Source organism: Armigeres subalbatus, chromosome 1, assembly GCF_024139115.2.
Source record: "Armigeres subalbatus isolate Guangzhou_Male chromosome 1, GZ_Asu_2, whole genome shotgun sequence".
Lineage (NCBI taxonomy): Eukaryota > Metazoa > Arthropoda > Insecta > Diptera > Culicidae > Armigeres > Armigeres subalbatus.
In genome coordinates, this window is record NC_085139.1 from 311,779,206 (window position 1) to 311,799,554 (window position 20,349).

The following is a 20,349-nucleotide window of genomic DNA, read 5'->3' on the forward strand; positions in this document are numbered from 1 at the left end:
TATCAGTGACTCTCGATGCCAGGCAATAGAGGACCAGTAGGCGATGTGCAACCAGATCGCGATGCTCCATGTCACGAGGATGCGTGAGCATCCTGAATACAATTATCAACAGCAGCGCCTGGGGTGCCGACTGATCCACCAACTCTAATTCCAGTACCGTCGTCGGGGGTGAGAATGGGTCACTGTTTCAACTACTTAGAATGCATGTAAAATAGATTGAACGTATCTTAGCGCAGAAAGACTAAAATGTAAGAGACCTTTTTGAATTATTTTGCTCTACGACTTCCAGACTGCTGGTGAGAGCGATGACCCATTGTCACCCCCGATGGCGGTAGATCTAATTCTAATTCCATTTTAGCACCATATACAGCAGCAGTGGAATCTTTTCGTTTGATGGTTCCGTTGGAAAAGCGATTGTGTGTATCATATGTTTGTACCAGAAGTAGTGCTTAAGGTTGGTTTATTTACTTAAGAGAAGGCATTTCCTAAAGTAGTTAGGTTGCGATTTCTTTAGGAGAAAATAGCATTTGCAGATTTTCAAAATTATAATCATTCCAATAGGTGCTTCTTTTCAGGAACATGTATATTCCGTAAATGGAGCTTGAAGAATACAGAACGGGGTGAAAAACTTGCTAAGGGCTTTGTCTACTACGAACGTAACAAGGCTCAAATATTAGAAAAAGAAGGATACGGTTCTGAGACACGTATCTTCTTTACGTTAATTTTTGGTATCAGAAAATAGAAGGGAAATAAAAGAGTTGTTCGTTCCATAGTGAGATTACTATTTTTTAATAAAGAAAGAAAGTGAAGATCAGGAGATTGGGGAAGAAAAAGAAGAAGAAGAAGGTCAAGACGAAGCAATGCCACTCAAACTCGATCTCAGCCTGGCGATCCGCGTCGTAGATAAGTATGACGGGGATGCTGCCGTACTGCAATCGTCGTTGGACAGTGAGGAAGTGCTTCGATCGGACGATCCAATTGTCCCCGAAGCAAGCTTCCTAAATGTATTAAAGTCGTGGTTACTTGGAGCCGCGCGTGGTTCAATTGATGGGAAACAAACATGGGACGATGCAAAACAGGCTCTGAAAGCAAAGTTTACTATTCAACTAACACCCATTGCGGTGGAAGCTGAATTGCTGGCTTTGAAACAGAATAATAGAACTATAACTGATTTTGAGAGCGAGATTGAAAAATTAGCTACCAAACTACCTCGATGTATAATTGAAGTGAAGTGCAAAGTGCATTAAAGAATAGAACTTTGAACAGATTTTTTAAGTGATGTGAACGATTTAAAAAATGAACTAAAAATGTCGCAGACAAATGGGTATCGAAGGGCCTTTCACCACCGAAGCTTCAGCAAAACCTGTGGTGGAGCCCATCGCGGTGCAAACTTTTATAAGTGGTCTGGGAGACCACTCAGCTGCTTACTTAGTAAAATTCAGGAATCCCAAAACATTAACAGCTGCTGTTTCTGATGCACTGGAAGTGCAACCGGGTTCGTCATCTGAGTCAGCAATGTGGGCCCCCATATTTAAACAAATGTTTTGGTAATCTCCGTAGAGGAGGCTATCGCGGTTACCATGGACAAAATCATGGTAAGCGAGATGGGAACCACAACGCCACACAGCATAGCGTAAGGCAGAACGGAAAAATAAAATTGATTATATTCCCAACAACCGACGAGTAAAGGTGTAATTATTGATGTCACCTCCTTCAAACGTTTTTCACCTACCTCCTCGTGGCGCTGGTCGGGATACGATCAACCTTAGGGAAGAACAACCCCGGTGGGAAATATGGTCGTATGCTGACAGGGAAGGGGGGTTAGCTCCTTTCCGGAGGTGCAAATGTCGTTATCCATGTTAGGGGCGGCTGATCATCGTCCGCAGTGTTGTAGAATGTCATTTGAATTCGTTTGTATAATTTTCTCAGAACTTTTTTCAGAAGTTAGCTATCACTTCCTGATGTATGGCGAACTTATAGCTCTTAAATGTGCCTACAACTTTGTCTAACAAGAAATTGCTGTAAATATGTAATCTGGGGCGTGGGAGGCAAAATGTCATTCAAATGACATTATGTCAAATGACCAAATGACACGTGACATGTTGGAGAGTTTTCACTTTCCAGCCGCAGATGTTATATTTAGAGTAATGTACCCTTGGACAAAAATATAGCCCTACTCAAGCGTTATGAGTACATTTAAAATTATGAAGTAAATTTGGCTTCTGAAGAAAGTTATGAACAAATTAGTCAAATGACATGCAGATGACATTTTACAAGCCTGATCGTCCGAGTGCCAGCGAGGGACTCTAAGTGAAACTGTGCATCATGGTCCACCGGAAATAAGGAGGAATGGTCCTCCGGACGGGTTTCGTGTCAGGCCCCGCAAGCCAGCCTTTAAAAGAACTCACGCAACGAATTATCAACGAGAGAGTACGGTACGGACCGGAACAATGGGCGAATACCACTGAGACGAAAAAGGACTAGCGATTGGAAGCTCTCAACTTCATCGGGAGCACACGCATACTCGCCGATGTGCTCAAGGGCAGTGGCCTCGGCATCGTAGCGCAAAGTTTTAGAGGTAATCATACCATCTACCAGAGCAGCACGATCAAGGTAACACACACGATCTGGAAACAGCTTTCTTAATGATGGGTGATACGCAAAGGCGCGCGATCGGGTGGTTGTCGATCAATAAGAGAATGTGCAGGTTGAGAATCAAAGGTCGGTTATTCAACTTCAGCATTATCAACGTCCATAGCCCACAGTCCGGAAGCAGTGATGATGATAAGGACGCATTCTACGCGCAGCTGGATCGCGACTATGACAGCTGCCCAATCCACGACTTCAAACTCATCATAGGAGATTTGAACGCTTGGCCAAGAGGATACATTTAGACCGAGTATTGGATTGTTCAGGGCACACCGGCTGACGAACGAAAACGGCCTTCGACTAGTTGATTTCGCTGCCTCCAATAATATGGCCATTCGTAGCACCTACTTCCAAAACAGCCTTCCGTATCGATACACCTGGAGATCATCACTGCAGACAGAATCACAAATCGACCACGTTATGGTTGATGGACGGCACTTCTCCGACATTATCGACACCAGGACACATCTTGGCGCTAACATCGACTCTGACCACTATCTGGTGATGGTCAAGCTGCGCCAACAACTATCCGTCATCAATAATGTTCGGTACCGTCGACCGCCGCGGTACGACCTAGAGCGACTGAAGCAACCTGATGTCGCCACTGCATACGCGCAGCATCTTGAGTCAGTGTTGCCGGAGGAGGGTGAGTTCGATGGGGGCCCTCTTGAGGACTGCTGGAATACAGTTAAAGTAGGCATTAACGCAGTGGAGAACAACTTCGGGTATATGGGACGAAGTCGATGGAACGATTGGTTCGACGAAGAGTGCAGACAGATTCTGGAGGAGAAGGACGCAGCGCGGGTGGTCACGCTGCAGCAAGGTACCCGACAGAACGTGGAATTTTGTAGACGGAAGCGGAGACAGCAGACCTGCCTTTTCAGGAGAAGAAACGCTGCCTGGAAGTAGCGAAGTGTGAGGATATGGAACAGCTGTGTCGTTCTCAAGAAACACGCAAGTTCTATCAGAAGCTCAACGCATCCCGCAAAGGCTTCGTGCCGTGAGCCGAAATGTGCAGGGATAAGGATGGGAGCATCTTGACGGACGAACGTGTGGGGATCGAAAGGTGGAAGCAGTACTACGAGGAACATTTGAATGGCGCTGAGAGTACAGGCAGTGAAAGACAAGAAAGGAAGCCAACCAGCCTCCATCTTGACGGAAGATAAGGATACCTTCCAACAGCTGAAGACCAATAAAGCAGCTGGTAAGGATGGTATCGGAGCTGAGCTCATCAAGATGGGCCCGGAAAAGCTGGCCACTTGCCTGCACAAACTGATAGTCAGAATCTGGGAAACTGAACAGCTACTGGAGGAGTGGAAGGAAGGGGTTATATGCTTAATCTACAAGAAAGGTGACAAGCTGAAGTGTGAGAACTTTCGAGCGATCACCATCCTTAATGCCGCCTACAAAGTTATATCCCAGATCATCTTCCAACGTCTGTCACCATTAGTGAATGAGTTCGTGGAAAGTTATCAAGCCGGCTTCGTCGACGGCCGCTCGACAACGGGCCAGATCTTTACTGTACGGCAAATCCTTCAAACATGCCGTGAATACCAGGTCCCAACGCACCATCTGTTCATCGATTTCAAGGCAGCATACGACAGTATAGACCGCGTAGAGCCATGGAAAATTATGGACGAGAACAGCTTCCCTGGGAAGCTCACCAGACTTACCAGACGGTGGATGGTGTGCAAAACTGTGTGAAGATTTCGGGCGAACACTCCAGTTGGTTCGAATCGCGCCGGGGACTAAGTCAAGATGATGGACTTTCGTGCCTGTTGTTCAACATTGCGCTAGAAGGTGTCATGCGGAGAGCCGGGTGTAACAGCTGGGGTACGATTTTAAACAGATCCAGTCAATTTATTTGTTTCGCGGATGACATGAACATTGTCGGCCGAACATTTGCAAAGGTGGCAGAACTGTACACCCGCCTGAAACGTGAAGCAACAAAAGTTGGACTGGTGGTGAATGCATCGGAGATAAAGTACATGCTTGTGGGCGGAACCGAGCACGACAGGGCCCGCCTGGGAAGCAGTGTTACGATAGACGGGGATACCTTCGAGGTGGTCGAGGAATTCGTCTACCTTGGATCCTTGCTGATGGCTGATAACATTGTTAGTCGTGAAATACTAAGGCGCATCATCTGTGGAAGTCGGGCCTACTACGGGCTCCAGAAGAAACTGCGGTCAAAAAAGATTCGCCACCGCACCAAATGTGTCATGTACAAGACGCTAATAAGACCGGTTGTCCTCTACGGACATGAAACATGGACAATGCTCGAGGATGACTTGCAAGCACTCGGAGTATTCGAAAGACGGGTGCTTAGGACCATCTTTGGCGGTGTGTGGCGGCGAAGAATGAACCACGAGCTCGCCCAGCTCTACGGCGAACTCAGTATCCAGAAGGTAGGTAAAGCCGGAAGGATACGATGGGCAGGGCATGTTGCAAGAATGCCGGACCGTTACCCTGCAAATATGGTGTTTGTTTCTGATCCGGCAGGTACGAGACGGCGTAGAGCGCAGCGAGCGAGGTGGGCATGCCAGGTGCAAAACGACTTGGCGAGCGTGGGGCGTATTCGAGGATGGAGAGATGCGGCCTCGAACCGTGTATTGTGGTGTCAAATTGTTGATTCTGTGTTATCTGAATAGATGTAAACTTAATAAATGAATATGAATAAAACCAAAATGTTACTGGCGATATGACCACCAAGCCCGTTATCTTTCAAACTAAATTTATTTGAATCAAAACCAATGCTACCAGACACGCTTTGTGATATTCCAAACCACGATCCATTTCCTAGCGGTCTTACATATATGCTTTGTGATTTTCCAAATCCAAAACCATTTTCCAGCGGCCTTCTGGACGTGCTTCATAATTTTCCTAACTACAAACCATTTGCATGTGGTCTTCCAGACGCGCTTTATGATTTTCCAAACCACAATCCATTTTCCCGCGGTTTTCCAGATGCGCTTTGTGGTAATACAAACCACCTTGCCTTGTGAGTATTTGAAACCAACAAATATTTTATTCTTCGCACATTAATTACTTGAATCTCAGGATCTCAACGTGTGACTTCGAATGGCCAGAGCGAAATACGATGACAGCAGCTCGTGAGCATGCCACGGGGATCTGACATGAAGAGGCCGAGTCATGGCTTGCTGTTCGCCGATTGACACAATGAGGTGTTAAGGACATATCTCCCGGAATCCAAAACTAATTTCAATCGCGTTTTCCAGAGCACCCCACTCGATACGGAAGCATCGCATCGGTCAACTGTCATTTTTAATATTTCACGCATGCTGCGACGCAGCAAAGATTGAACAATAAAAATGATAATTGTGCATTGCTTCCATATTGACCATATTGCTCGAATTCGCGAGTGAAATTAGTGTTGGATTCTGGGAGGCTTGTCCTTAATACATAATCACACGCTGATGGTAACTTGCTCAAACTCCACAAAAATCAAATAGACTGTAAGCCGATCAAACAAGCTACCTGTTCGAATATAAATGACAGTAAAAGTCGCATAAATTTCCAAATATTTGTAAAAATTCTCGGATAAATACTATTTCAATGCACACTTTTTCAAACCTATCGCTTCGAAATCAAAGCTGCCCAGACAGTACTGAGTGCTTCGGACGGGGCTCGTTGGCCTGTTTACAGTTTCATTGACTCGGTACCTCATGCCAAAGAATAATTCCTCTCTATAAACAACTTTTGGAAACCGTTGTAAACGCCATTAGTCGGCATCTGCCCTTCTCGAAATTGGCCAGCTTCGGAAATGTTTGCACACCACGAGGGTAGTTATCGAGCGTGTCTGCCGATCTTATACCTGAATATGCTTCTAATTCTCTGTTGCACATGTTCACTGGGCATCGAATCAAAAATATATTTGACAATGCATACTATGCAATAACTGAGAATTTTTCTTTACAATTCCGCTTCATATTTATATAATTTAGTCCGCTAACAGTATTCAGAATCTGTAAAGTAACTAGTACAGGTTCAACTTGATTTGAATTTAAGTGAGTTTCGACTTTAATTAAGCGTTCAAACCTGAAAAATACGAAGCATAACTGTGATCAAAATCGTGAGAGCCAATGCAATGGCTTAATGTTTGATATGCCGAATGGAAACTTATAATTAGAAATGATCCGTTCTTCCGAACGTCTAACTACGATGGTTCATCTCACTTAGATTGAGCAGTAAGTAGCATAATTTGGGGTTAGTTCTAGAATAACGGCGCCTTATCGGCCATGCTGAGGCAAATGATGATATGATAATGAGCACCTCCACCTTCAGTAGGCCACACTCGATCCATCCCGCAGACCGCTTCACTTGTGCAACAGACCTGGTGACCTTGTCTGTGGGTTTGTTTCGTTGGTTGGGTCAATGCTATTTTCTCGTTTGTTTTGTTCCATCTTTTAGGCCAATTTTCAATCATGCCTCCGGAAATTAATTATTTTAAATGGATGCCAGTGCTTATCACCTCTGATAGAGTAGCCGGTAATGGCACGATATTACCAATATAGTGGTGACGGGTTCAATTTTCGTGGGTAACTTTCTTGTTGATAATTTTTACGACTGATCTGGTATTGTGTGGTCCCCAATATCCAAACTCGTGCATTGCTATTACCATTGAAGTCTTTCAATAAACAACTGAAGAGCAAGTGAAAAGCTAACTGCCATTAGCTAGAAGCTAGCGAAAGTCCAGGAGAAAACGAAACCAACATCAGTCGATGGGATCGTTGTATACGTCAGACAGGCACAGTCGGAAATGATTTTGATTAGGCGGGCAGCTTCGCACTGATATCATATTCTGTTTTCACTATTTTTTATCCCAATATCAATCGGCGAAAGCAATTTTCCTCAAAGTGAGTTCATTCGATTACATTACCCATGCACTTCTTCAGATGCGTATTTCGGATCTTATGACCTGCTTATTGCCGATGATCTGACAAAGCATTATCTATCATTATCAATCAATCCTCCGTTCTATCCCGGAGGAGCGTATAAAACCAACCACATTTCCCGTGGGGTTGGTCAGTTGAGCGCGAATTCCGATCGGGAAACATTATGATCTTGTGTTGGAGTGTTATATAAAAATGGGCAATATGTGCATTGAATATACAAAGTTCGTGCGAATTGAAAACTGTCTTGTGATATTGTTGACCCATTTTATCATCACCGTGAATTCAGGCAAATACTTTCCATCGAAAAAGGAAAATAATTTTGATGATGATTATTTAGATGATGGTACACTCCAGCAAATTAAACGTGATGTGTATGCGTCATCCGCCAGATATAAAAATAAATTCAGATCAGAAGATGATTATACATATGCGGATTATGAAGGCGAAGAATCAAGTTTTCCCCATAAACCCACGAATGAGATGTAAGTGTTTCATTTGGTCTTAACATGTGAATTCTATTTAATAATTGTTATCGAATTTTTCCAGATACGAAAAACATGGAACACATCCAGTGCTTGTCAAACCCGTTACCCCGCCTATAGTCTATAAAAGCCCAACCATCAGTAAGGAAATGGTCATTATGATCGTGTTGGCTCTGAAGGCATTGTTCATTGCAATGGTTACCATTGGATTGCCAGCTCTCATAGGCCTTTACCTTTTGATTGTCGCAAAAATGGTTATGGGCCTAAAGGCGATGGCATCAACGAACGCATTCACCCTAGGAGTACTGTCCACAAAGTATCTGTCGCACCAGAAACACGCTAATGCCGGTCATGGAGCCGCCATCATTCCATTCTATGTCCCGTTGGCTTTGTCGTCTATTCTGTCCTCTGCCGGACTGATCACGGGAGCTGTCGGTTTGATTGCTTCTATCTTTGCTAACAGCACTACTAACAGCAGCACAACCACTACCACAACTACCACCACCACCGAGACGCCAACCGAAGCTGCTTTTATCAAATTGACGCGACTACCTTCGAAGAACAAATATCGACCGGTGAAGCCAAAGCATTTGGACACTCTGGATGATGATCCCCCTGAGGAGAATGTGTTTAGCAAAGTGGCGAGAAAAGCTAGTGATGGGGTGAAAAACTTCGTAGGGCGGTTCACTAAAAGTTTTAAAAATAATTGATAGGAAAATAAATTTAATGTTTAGGATAAATTGTTCAGCTATGGAGGACTTTGGCAGCAGAGCTCTAAGTTCCTCAGAAATTCATGATAAATTAACTGAATGGAGGCGTGTATATACGCATTCAATTCGTTTCTTAGATTTCTGTGAATTTCAGCGCCGTTGAGCTGTTGAGTGATAATTTTTTTACCTAGTTTTTTCTTCGGTCAACTGCTAAAACTTAGGGACAATCTATTAAATAATTGTTGAACTGTTCTATTTATGAAAAATTGTGAAATTTCAAACAAATCTGCGAATTAATTGATGTGGATGAAGGTGTGTCAAATTCGTTCAACAATTTCATCTATGTAAAAATCAGTATTATCATAATCTAGGAATTTTAACTCCTTTGTTTTCCTATTGTAGTATTGAATAATCTGACCTTGATTCTACCACCAATATTTCGCTACGACGAACTAACATTAGCATGTAAGTTTTAATTTTCGACAAAAAAAACATTTGTTCGACTCGTCCAATAGCGAAGAACCAAATAATAGTCTGCGCAGGGGAACCCGGAGGATCATTACTTCAGACCAACAAAGATGGAGCTCTTCTGAACGCCCAGACTACGCAGTGGTAGTGCCATCCAGTAAAAGAGGTTGTATGACTGTGGGACCCTAAATGGCCGCATTGAAATAGGATGACACCAGATCTTCGTGGGTGCGTGGACACGCCACGGTGATCTGACTACAAAGGGCCCGAGTTACATGGCTTGCTGCTCACGATTGACACGCTAAGGTGTTAATGTATAATCACACGATGATGGTAACTACTCAAACCACGCATTCCCCTTCTTCATAAAAAGGCAAAAAAAATCCTCTAGCATAGGATGCAATGATTTTTTCCTACGTTATTTTGGCGAAGATGAGTCCATATCACAAACCATTTGCAGCGATCTTTCAGCCGCGCTTTGTGGTTGTTCAAACTACAATTCATAATATGGTGGTCTTCCAGACGCGCCTTGTGATTGTCCAAACCACAAACCATTTTCCAAAGGTCTTCCAGGGGTGCTTTGTAGGTTGTGATTTTTTAATCCATCAAATATTGTATTCTTCGCATATTAGCCACTTGAATTCAACTCACCTTTTGCAATCATCGTCTGGATCTAAAAAATTACCTGGCAGGATAGCCAAATTTGTGATTCCAAATGGCAAGAGCGAAATAGCACGCTACGGGGATCTAACAATAAGGGGCCCTAGTCGTGGCTTGCTGCACACCAATCGACACGCTGAGCTATGAATCTATAAACCCAACAATGACATAAAAATAAAAATTATCGCTTGGCATCCATTCGTTCTTCTTCCCAAAAATGTTATGACCTACATGTATCAAATCATCAAAATACAAGAAGGCTCCTGGCTTCGATAACATCCTGAGTGCTTCGTTTTTCGAGCCCCTTTCACTGATTTCAAATCAGTGTATTTGACTCAGCTACTTCCCATCGCTATCTATGTAAGGCATCTCTAAATGGTAGTCTGGGAAGGATCCTTCCTCCCCAAAAAGCTATCGACGTATCAGCCTTCGTTCAGGGTTATCCAAGCTGCTTAAAAAGGCGATTCATAACCGATTGCCTGGGTCTACTGAACACGACAACATCTTGCTCGAGGAACAGTTTGATTTCCGCTATTGTTCAACCGTATAGAAACTGATTCGACAAAGAAGAAAATTGTTTTGAACTTTTAGTGAAATGTCTTCACTTGCCTCTAGTGAAGACGATTTTACTGTAGAGTTTGAAATACATACCTGTTAAAGTTACAATCAAGTGGTGGGATTAAAGAGGATAGTACGAACTCGCCTTATGACATTTCGAGTCCCCAGACAATATCCTTGGACCGCTGTCTTTTAACCTGTTAACCTTTGGCATGCCAGAACCTCCAGAAGGCGGCATTGTGTCTTTGTTCGCAGTCGTAGAAAGGTACAGTAATCAGAGCGCTTGAGGCAAAGCTTCAACGAGGCGTGGATGTTCTGACAGAGAACCTCATCGACGAAAACCCATGTCGTCACCTTCCCCACTTAATGGATTGTAAAATCACCCTTAAGGGGATAGTACATTTTGGTGGCCTGATGGCTTCATATTCATATTCATGCTCTACAGAGGACGGGATTGATGGCAGATTGAGTCCGAATCCTGGAAGGCCCCGGGATGTCCCTAACAATGATCAAGAGAATGTTATCAGCACAGGTGAAGAAGTAGATATTGGGAGATAGATCCCTGAAAATTCCGCTCAAATACTAGTATATTTTTGGCGAAGCTTATTTAACGAAATGTTTCAGTACTGAGGTCCAGATGCGGTTGAATGCCTTCGAGATGTCTCAAGAGACAATGTATGTTTCCTTCTTCGAAGGTGTTCTGGAGCACCTCCCCTAGGGTGACAAAATATGGGCTAGTTCCGGACGATACTCAAATATTCAGGAAGGTGTCTGTTGCTAGATGAATAGGAGAAGACCGTTTGTTACCTGTGATGTAGTTGACATCACCCCAAGTTCCTTCTGCGGATTGGAAAAAAGCTAATGGAATCGAGAAACTACTCCCATTGCTTCTTTTTGGCCTCTTCCCATTGCTTCCTCCCGGTATACCTCCAGAGCATTAATCTTGGCCGGGTGTCCCTAGGCCTACCTTCTGGTAGAGGATTGTTTTACGACTGGCATTTAGATTGAGAAATGAATGCGCGGGCGGCATCAAAAATGACTTGGGTGAGCTCCAGAAGAAAGTAGAAGTTTAGATGCACAGTGAATGTGTATTGGAAAGAGGAGGGGCATGTGCAGAAGTTTGAATTTGATTGGCTTTCCATTTCAGCATTGGAAGAATAGAACCATTCACAGTGGTGACATTAATAGGTGACGGAACCATCGTTGAGGGAATCTAAGTCGACGTCCTCGAAGATTACGAGGAGGGCAACATCACGAGAATCGCCACAGGGAGGGCGGTGCGCTTTCAAATCAGACACATTCCAGCGTAACGCGACACCATGAGGAGTCGACTTTCAGTGAGAAATTAGGTCCGCATTCGAAAATTAACTTCGGGGACATATGATTAAACAGGTTTAAAATTATCCTCACTAAATTTCCTTTCTGATGGTATATTAACTTTAAGATGTTTCGCTTTGAATATGATTAATATAACGCGCTGCATTTCGTAACGCGACACCATCGCTGAAATGCACTTTTTTGCAATTGGCAATGCAAGTGCGTTTTTTAGCTCTGGTATAAGGTTTGGAATCTCGGTTTATTCAGAGCATTTCTCGTATACATTAATACAAATGAGGATGTGAATTCAAATTACGGATAAAAACGGATATTATATGAAAAAATGATGGATTGATTCAAAACCCGCCGCGTTACGCTGATCAACAAACAGTGTTCTGCAAATGGTGTCGCGTTACGCGAACGTGTTTATCGTTGATGGAGAACATAATTTCAGTCGATCTTGATGCGGCATGTTGCATTTTACGTTATGAATTTAGTTCGAGTTAGTGGTTGCGATCTGGAGTTTCGGCTATTAAGGTTTTAGGGAATAATCGGCCCGAATTCGGTACTGAACCAAAACCATTCACGTCACATATCCAGTTTTCAAAACGAAATCAATGCTAATGGGTTCACTGATTTTTATATAAGTCACACTCAGGTATGATCAGGATCGGTTTTTCAATACGCGGTTAGATGATCGATCCCCCTAGAAGTGAGTTGTATTTTTACATTGAAAAGTTTTATGTTGCTTTTTTTCTGCGTTAACCATTTTGAAAGGTGATGATGACCCAAGCAAATCAGAAATGTTGATGATGCACCTTTCAGTCGTTTTTTACTCTACGTTTCTACTGCAACGTGGTATGTTTTCAACTTTTTATTTATACCCTTTCAAAGACATTGATGTATGTTTCATGCCTCAACAAATGTTCATTACAAGAGAGTGCACTACTTGCGTGCATTTTAAATCTTTACGCTCTAGAGTCAATACTTTAAGTAAAATGAGAATTGTCGATACCTCCCATTTATATTACACGGTCTGTCACGTGAGACGTGTCAGATTCGACAATTCTCGAGTCATTCAAGACGCATAATTGGCACAACTGTTGTATTTGTATATTCAAGTTCAAAGTGAAATTCATCCCAATGTCTAATATAATATGTCTTTAATAAGGACATTCCTCAAGGAATCCAAAATTAAATGCACTCGTGTTTACAAAGGGCACCCCACTCAACAAAAAAGCAACGCACAACTGCCATGTCCGTGAAAGGGTGGAAGGAAACCGTGCTCAGGAGCAAATTGTTCGTTACGTACACTCTTATGAGTACCTGATGATGTTGAGTGCGAAGATGTGCGAGAGATGTATAAAAAAGCCTCACAATTTATTCAAACAAAAAATAGTTGAGCACTAGTTTTACGGGGATTATTTATGGACGACTCCTATGAGTTCTATGAAACAACCAAATTTGCAATTTCAATTTTTCGTAACATTTCTTATATGAGAACTAAATAAAAAGTATGAACAGTTACTAAATGACACACCCCATTCCACCCCTATTTTGTTACGCTATTCATGTACAAACCCTAACATAAAATAGAAACTTTTTTTTCATTTTATGATCCATTGTGATACTTTATACATAAACCGAAATCCGTATATCCCTCATTCCAGAAGCAAACTGAATTCGCGTAACGCGACACCATTTTTTTGTACCTAGTGTAACTACATAGGGTATCTGTTCCATTATTAATAACATGCTCCTATATCAATAACATTCGCAAAACAGACAATTTAGGCTCAATTTGTGTCGTGTTTTGTTGTTATCCGGCGTGCTCACTCCTGAAAAAAATCATAAAAATGAGAAATAAAACAATTTGCGCACCAATTCTTTGTTTTCGAATGGTATTGATTTGGGTACATGGTATGAATTCAAGGAGCAGTTCCCCTAAATAATAATCCGATTTTGGATCTTAATATATGAAAAGAAAGCTTTTGACGAGTACTAAGAGAATCCAAAATATGAATTTTCTAATGTGTGTACTTTTTGTATTGTATCAATAATACGACTATTTTCGTAACGCGACACCATTTCAATGTCACTGTTTTTAAAATATAAATATTTCATGAAAACAAAAATGTTCGAAACAATACAATTGGTACAAAAAAAATGCCATTATCAGCTCTACTTTATTATGTATTCATTAATAAATTTGAACCCAAATAGGTGCAATGGAGCACATTTGTAAAAAAAATATTACGAGGTCTTTTTCTCGTGCTAAAAGTCTACTACTTTGATTGGCTGTTAAACTATGTTCCTAAACCAATTTTCAGTGGAAAAATGTTTTTTCTTATAATTCAATATATATGTTTTCGTGTCCTATTGATACTGGACCCTATTTTTCAGTTTGAAATGTTGGTCCTTTGGCGTAGAAGTGCGTGGAATGTGTCATCACTCAGAAATAGAAGGGAGGACGAGAATACATACACGGACCAAGTTGCGAACTCACCTTATATTTAATTCCCAGGTACCACCACAGATGATGCAGATGTTTACCACGGTGATCGGGAGGCAGGCTCTCAAACAGGAAGAAGATCCGGTTTTTTTTTCGTGCAACCCTATGACCTACGCACGGGGAGATGCTGTTGTTGCGGTGCTCCAGGTTGGGTAGGTTATTCTAAAATCCGGTAATGTTCCACTGTAAACAGAGCATGACACGAATTGCGCTTGCTTGACAGTAGACAGCCCTAGTAACACAGTTCATATCGATTTGGTTGCAGCAACTCCAATGTGACTAGATTTGGTCGCTTATGAGTCACAGTGACTGATATGTCACAAGTGTGCTACTCGGGAGGAGCGGCGTAGTTCTTAAGAGAATCTGGATCAAGCTGGAGAAATTAACTCAATTCTACCTCATTTTGTTATTGATACCATACTCTGTAATGAACTAGCCTTGCATAAGAGGCCGATTTCAACCAAATTTGGAACACTCATGCTTTATCTTGAAGAGACGACGATAGGGGAGTTAGGGATGCTGTTTGGAAAAGGGGGAGGGTGTGGGGGAGGGGTATTGCTTAGTTATTGGTCAACTCAGTGTATCTTTTGAACCCCTTGGCCGATTTCAACCAAATTTGGAACACACATTCTTTATCTTAAGGAGGGGGCGATAGGGGTGTAGATCATGCTCTTTAAGAAAGGGGGAGGGTGTGGGGGAAGGGTATTGCTTAGTTATCGATCAACTCAGTGTAAATTCTGAACCCCTTGGCCGATTTCAACTAATTTTTGATCACAAATTCTTTATCATACAGAGGGGACGATAGGGGGGTTAAGCATGCTTTTTGGAAAAGGGGGAAAGTGTAGGGGGAGGTGTATTGCTTAGTTATCGATCAACTCAGTGTAAATTCTGATCCCCTTGGCCGATTTCAACCGAATTTGGAACACAAATTCTTTATTTTTAGGAGACGACGATAGGAGGTTAGGGATGCTCTTTACAAAAGAGGGAGGGTATGAGGGGAGGGGTATTTGTTTAGCAATCGATCAACTCAATGTAAATCTTGAGCCTCATGACCGATTTGAACCAAATTTGTATCACATATTGTCTGTCCATTGCAGGGCCGGATTTCCGGCCGGACACGTAATCTCTACCCAAAAGAAACTATTATATAGAGACTGGAAGGAACTTTTGGAATGGGAGGGGGTTATTGGGGTTGGGTATTGTTTAGAAAACGACTTAATTTAAAATCCCTCTTATTTAGTACATCCAAGGTTCTTTGACATTGTACAATGCTCCGAAAACAAATTGCCCGAATTCCTTAAAAATAGCAAATCCTCGACAATAACATTTTCCCGGTAATAACATTTTCCCAAAAATGACTCTAACGAAAATGATATTTCCCGAAAATGATACTTTCCGATACACATATCCCAGAACATGACATATCCCTGAATGTAGCAGGCCATTAACATAACACTATTTGGCCTAAGGTCATTCGACATGAAGGACATTTTAGATAATTAAGAACAGCATCAGAAAAATCTTGCATAGGAAGCAAGTATTTTCTGGGTATAAAACAATCATATTTGTTACCCTTCGTCGGAATAATAGTATGCCCAGTGAAAGGCAATGATTAATGTGTTTACTTCTGAATGGTGGATGTGTTGCTTCTTTAAAAGTAGGCATTTGCCCGGAATAAGGCAATGGTGGGTGTGATCCCTTCTTTAAAAATATGCGTTTGGCCGGTATATGCCATCGATGGATGTTTTTCCTTCTTTAGAGAAGGACGATTGACTGGAATAAGGCTTTTCAAACCCCCGATCCCTTCTTCAAAATCAGTCAGTGTTTCCAAAAGCCTTCTTTTAATCAAATGATAAAATATGAATAAGTAAACACAATTATCCGGTTGACCAATTGGTTTTATCATTTTCCGATTTTAAAAGAAAACTGCAAACCAAACTGGCAATTCCGAGCAAGGCCGGGTACATAAAGCTAGTTTTCAATAAGTCCGTCCAGCTATTTGGCTTCGCCGACGACATAGATATTATGGCACGTAACTTTGGGAGGATGGAGGAAGCCTACATCAGACTGAAAAGCGAAGTTAAACGGATTGGACTAGTCATCAACACGTCGAAGAGGAATTACATGATAGGAAGAGGCTCAAGAGAGGTCAATGTAAGCCACCCACCACGAGTTTCTATCGGTGGTGACGAAATCGAGGTGGTTGTAGAATTCGTGCACTTGGACTCACTGGTGACCGCCGATAACGATACCAGCAGAGAAACTCGGAGGCGCATAATGGCTGGAAATCGTACGTACTTTGGACTCCGTAAGACGCTCCGATCGAATAGAGTTCGCCGCCGTACCAAACTGACTATCTACAAAACGCTTATAAGACCGGTAGTTCTCTACGGACACGAGACCTGGACGATGCTCGTGGAGGACCAACGCGCACTGGGAGTTTTTGAAAGGAAAGTGTTGCGTACCATCTATGGTGGGGTGCAGATGGCGGACGGTACGTGGAGGAGGCGAATGAATCACGAGTTGCATCAGCTGTTGGGAGAAACATCCATCGTTCACACCGCGAAAATTGGAAGACTGCGGTGGGCCGGGCACGTAGCCAGAATGTCGGACAGTAATCCGGTGAGAATGGTTCTCGACAACGATCCGACGGGAACAAGAAGGCGAGGTGCACAGCGGGCAAGGTGGATCGATCAGGTGGAGGACGATTTGCGGACCCTCCGCAGACTACGTGGTTGGCGAAGTGCAGCCATGGACCGAGCTAAATGGAGAAGACTTTTATGTGCAGCACAGGCCACTCCGGCCCTAGTCTGATAAATAATAATAATCAAATTGTTCAAAATATTAGCAGTTTTTGTTTTGGAAATATCAGGAAAGCGATTGATTGGAATGTTAGCAATTTGGATTCAGGTGCTGCGAGACATTAAGTTTATAATTTAAAAAATACTAATTGTGGAATTTGACATTTAAATTGGCCAATATATCAAAAATAAAAACTGCTATTTTTTGAACAATTTGACCTAGTACGTAGATTTCAACATATTTGTGAACAGAGGTGAGCCAGCCTAGGGCTGCAAGCCTCTTTAATAAAGAAATAAATAAAAAAAAAACCCAGATTAATCCACCTAGCGGTGATGGTGCCTTTCTCGTTTCTTTCGAGTGAGTAATTTCTACGCACTTTTGGTAAAAAAAAGTATTTTGACCATAACTTCTGAGCCTATAGTCCGATCCGGCCAATTTTCAACAGGAAACAATGGGACCGGATTCTGCATCGAATGCAACTTCTTGCGAGCAAATCGGCTGAGGGTACATATGTGACTAAAATGAGTGAGATTTTGAAAAATGTATTTTGGCCATAATTCCATAGTCCGATTCCGCCAATTTTCAATACGAAACAATGGGACAAGATTCCGCGTCGAATGCAACTTGTTGCGAGAAAATCCGTTAAAGATAAGTGCCTGATAAATGAGTGAGAATTTTGTACGTGTTTCTCATGAAAAAAAAAAAAATTTTGGCCGTAACTTCGAAACCCATAGTCCGATTGAGCCAATTTTCAATACGAAACAATTGGACAATATTCTACGTCGAATGAAACTTGTTGCGAGTAAATCAGCTAAGAGTAAGTGCCTAAAAAGTGAGTGAGAATTTTTCTTATAAAAAATATATTTTGGCCATAATTCCGAATCCCATAGTTCGATTCCGCCAATTTTCAATACCAAATAATGGGACAAGATTTCGCGTCGAATGCAACTTGTTGCGAGAAAATCAGTTAAAGATAAGTGCCTGAAAAATGAGTGAGAATTTTGTACGTGTTTCTTATGTAAAAAAATAATTTAGCAGGTCGGGAGGAGCCCATCCCTGTTCGCCTTCGAGCATAGTGTGGATGCTCGAGGTGTCTGTCGCGCAGATTTTTGATGGCCTTTAACCCTTGTAAAAAAAAAAAAAAAAAAAAAAAAATACTCAGACATCACCTCAATTCGTCGAGCTGAGTCGATCGGTATATAACACTATGGGTCTCCGGGACTCCAATCAAAAGTTCGTTTTTGGAGCGAACATATAGCCTTTACGTATACTTTGTATACGAGAAAGGCAAAAATAATTTTGGCCATAACTTCGAAACCCATAGTCCGATTGAGCCAATTTTCAATACGAAACAATTGGACAATATTCTACGTCGAATGAAACTTGTTGCGAGTAAATCAGCTAAGAGTAAGTGCTTAAAAAGTGAGTGAGAATTTTTCTTATAAAAAATATATTTTGGCCATAACTCCGAATCCCATAGTCCGATTCCACCAATTTTCAATAGGAAACAATGGGACAATATTCTGCGTCGAATGCAACTTGTTGCGAGAAAATCCGTTAAAGATAAGTACCTGAAAAATGAGTGAGAATTTTGTACGTGTTCTTATGTACAAAAATGAATTTTGGCCACAACTTCGAAACCCATAGTCCGATTGGACCAATTTTCAATACGAAACAATTGGGCAAGATTATACGTCGAATGAAACTTGTTGCAAGAAAATCAGCTTAGAGTAAGTGCCTAAAAAGTGAGTGAGAATTTTTCTTATACATAAATATATTTTGGCCATAATTCCGAAGCCCATAGTCCGATTGGGCCAATTTTCAATACGAAACAATGGGACAAGATTCTACGTCGAATGCAACTTGTTGCGAGAAAATCCGTCAAAGATAAGTGCCTGATAAATTAGTGAGACTATTTTGCACACACACATACACACATACACACACATACACACACACACATACACACACACATACACACACATACGCACACACATACACACACATACACACAGACATCACCTCAATTCGTCGAGCTGAGTCGATCGGTATATAACACTATGGGTCTCCGGGACTCCAATCAAAAGTTCGTTTTTGGAGCGAACATATAGCCTTTACGTATACTTTGTATACGAGAAAGGCAAAAATGGTATAATTTTCGATCCCATAGTCCAATATGGCAAATTTTCAATAGGAAACAATGGGACAGGATTCTGCGTCGAATGCAACTTGTTGCGAGCAAATCGGTTGAGGATAAGTGCCCGGAAAATGAGTGACATTTTTTACGCGATTTTTTCGTATGAATTTGTATTTTGGCCATAACTCTCGATCCCATAGTCCGATCTGGCCAATTTCAAATAGGAAACAATGGGACAGGATTCTGCGTCGAATGCAATTTGTTGCGAGCAAATCGGTTGAGGATAAGTGCCCGAAAAATGAGTGACATTTTTTGAGTAGTTTTGCGCACACACACACACACACACACACACACACACACACACACACACACACACACACACACACACACACACACACACACACACACAGACATCACCTCAATTCGTCGAACTGAGTCGATTGGTATATAATGGTATATAATGGGTCTCCGGGCCTTCTATAAAAAGTTTGTTTTTGGAGCGATCATATAGCCTTTACCGTATACTTAGTATACGAGAAAGGCAAACATGGTATAATTTTCGATCCCATAGTCCGATATGGCCAATTTTCAATAGGAAACAACGGGACAGGATTCTACGTCGAATGCAACTTGTTGTGAGCAAATCGGTTTAGGATAAGTGCCTGAAAAATGAGTGACATTTTTTACGCTATTTTTTCGTATGAATTTGTATTTTGGCCATAACTCTCGATCCCATAGTCCGATCTGGCCAATTTAAAATAGGAAACAATGGGACAGGATTTTGCGTCGAATGCAACTTGTTGCGAGCAAATCGGTTGAGGATAAGTGCCCGAAAAATGAGTGACATTTTTTACGCGATTTTTTCGTATGAATTTGTACTTTGGCCGTAACTCTCGATCCCATAGTTCGATCTGGCCAATTTCAAATAGAAAACAATGGGACAGGGTTTTGCGTCGAATGCAACTTGTTACGAGCAAATCGGTTGAGGATAAGTGCCCGAAAAATGAGTGACATTTTTTACGCGATTTTTTCGTATGAATTTGTACTTTGGCCATAACTTTCGATCCCATAGTTCGATTTGGCCAATTTCAAATAGGAAACAATGGGACAGGATTCTGCGTCGAATGCAACTTGTTGCGAG

The 20,349-nt window shown here is 41.9% G+C and overlaps 1 protein-coding gene across 1 annotated transcript; it reads left to right on the forward strand.

The window, feature by feature from the left end:
• Positions 1-7,716: 7,716 nt before the first annotated feature.
• LOC134217803 (uncharacterized) lies at positions 7,717-9,374 on the forward strand. Its single transcript, XM_062696623.1, has 2 exons — positions 7,717-8,044; positions 8,109-9,374. The coding sequence occupies exons 1-2, from the start codon at positions 7,755-7,757 to the stop codon at positions 8,752-8,754; spliced, it is 936 nt and encodes a 311-aa protein (XP_062552607.1). The 5' UTR covers positions 7,717-7,754; the 3' UTR covers positions 8,755-9,374.
• The last annotated feature ends 10,975 nt before the right edge of the window (positions 9,375-20,349 follow it).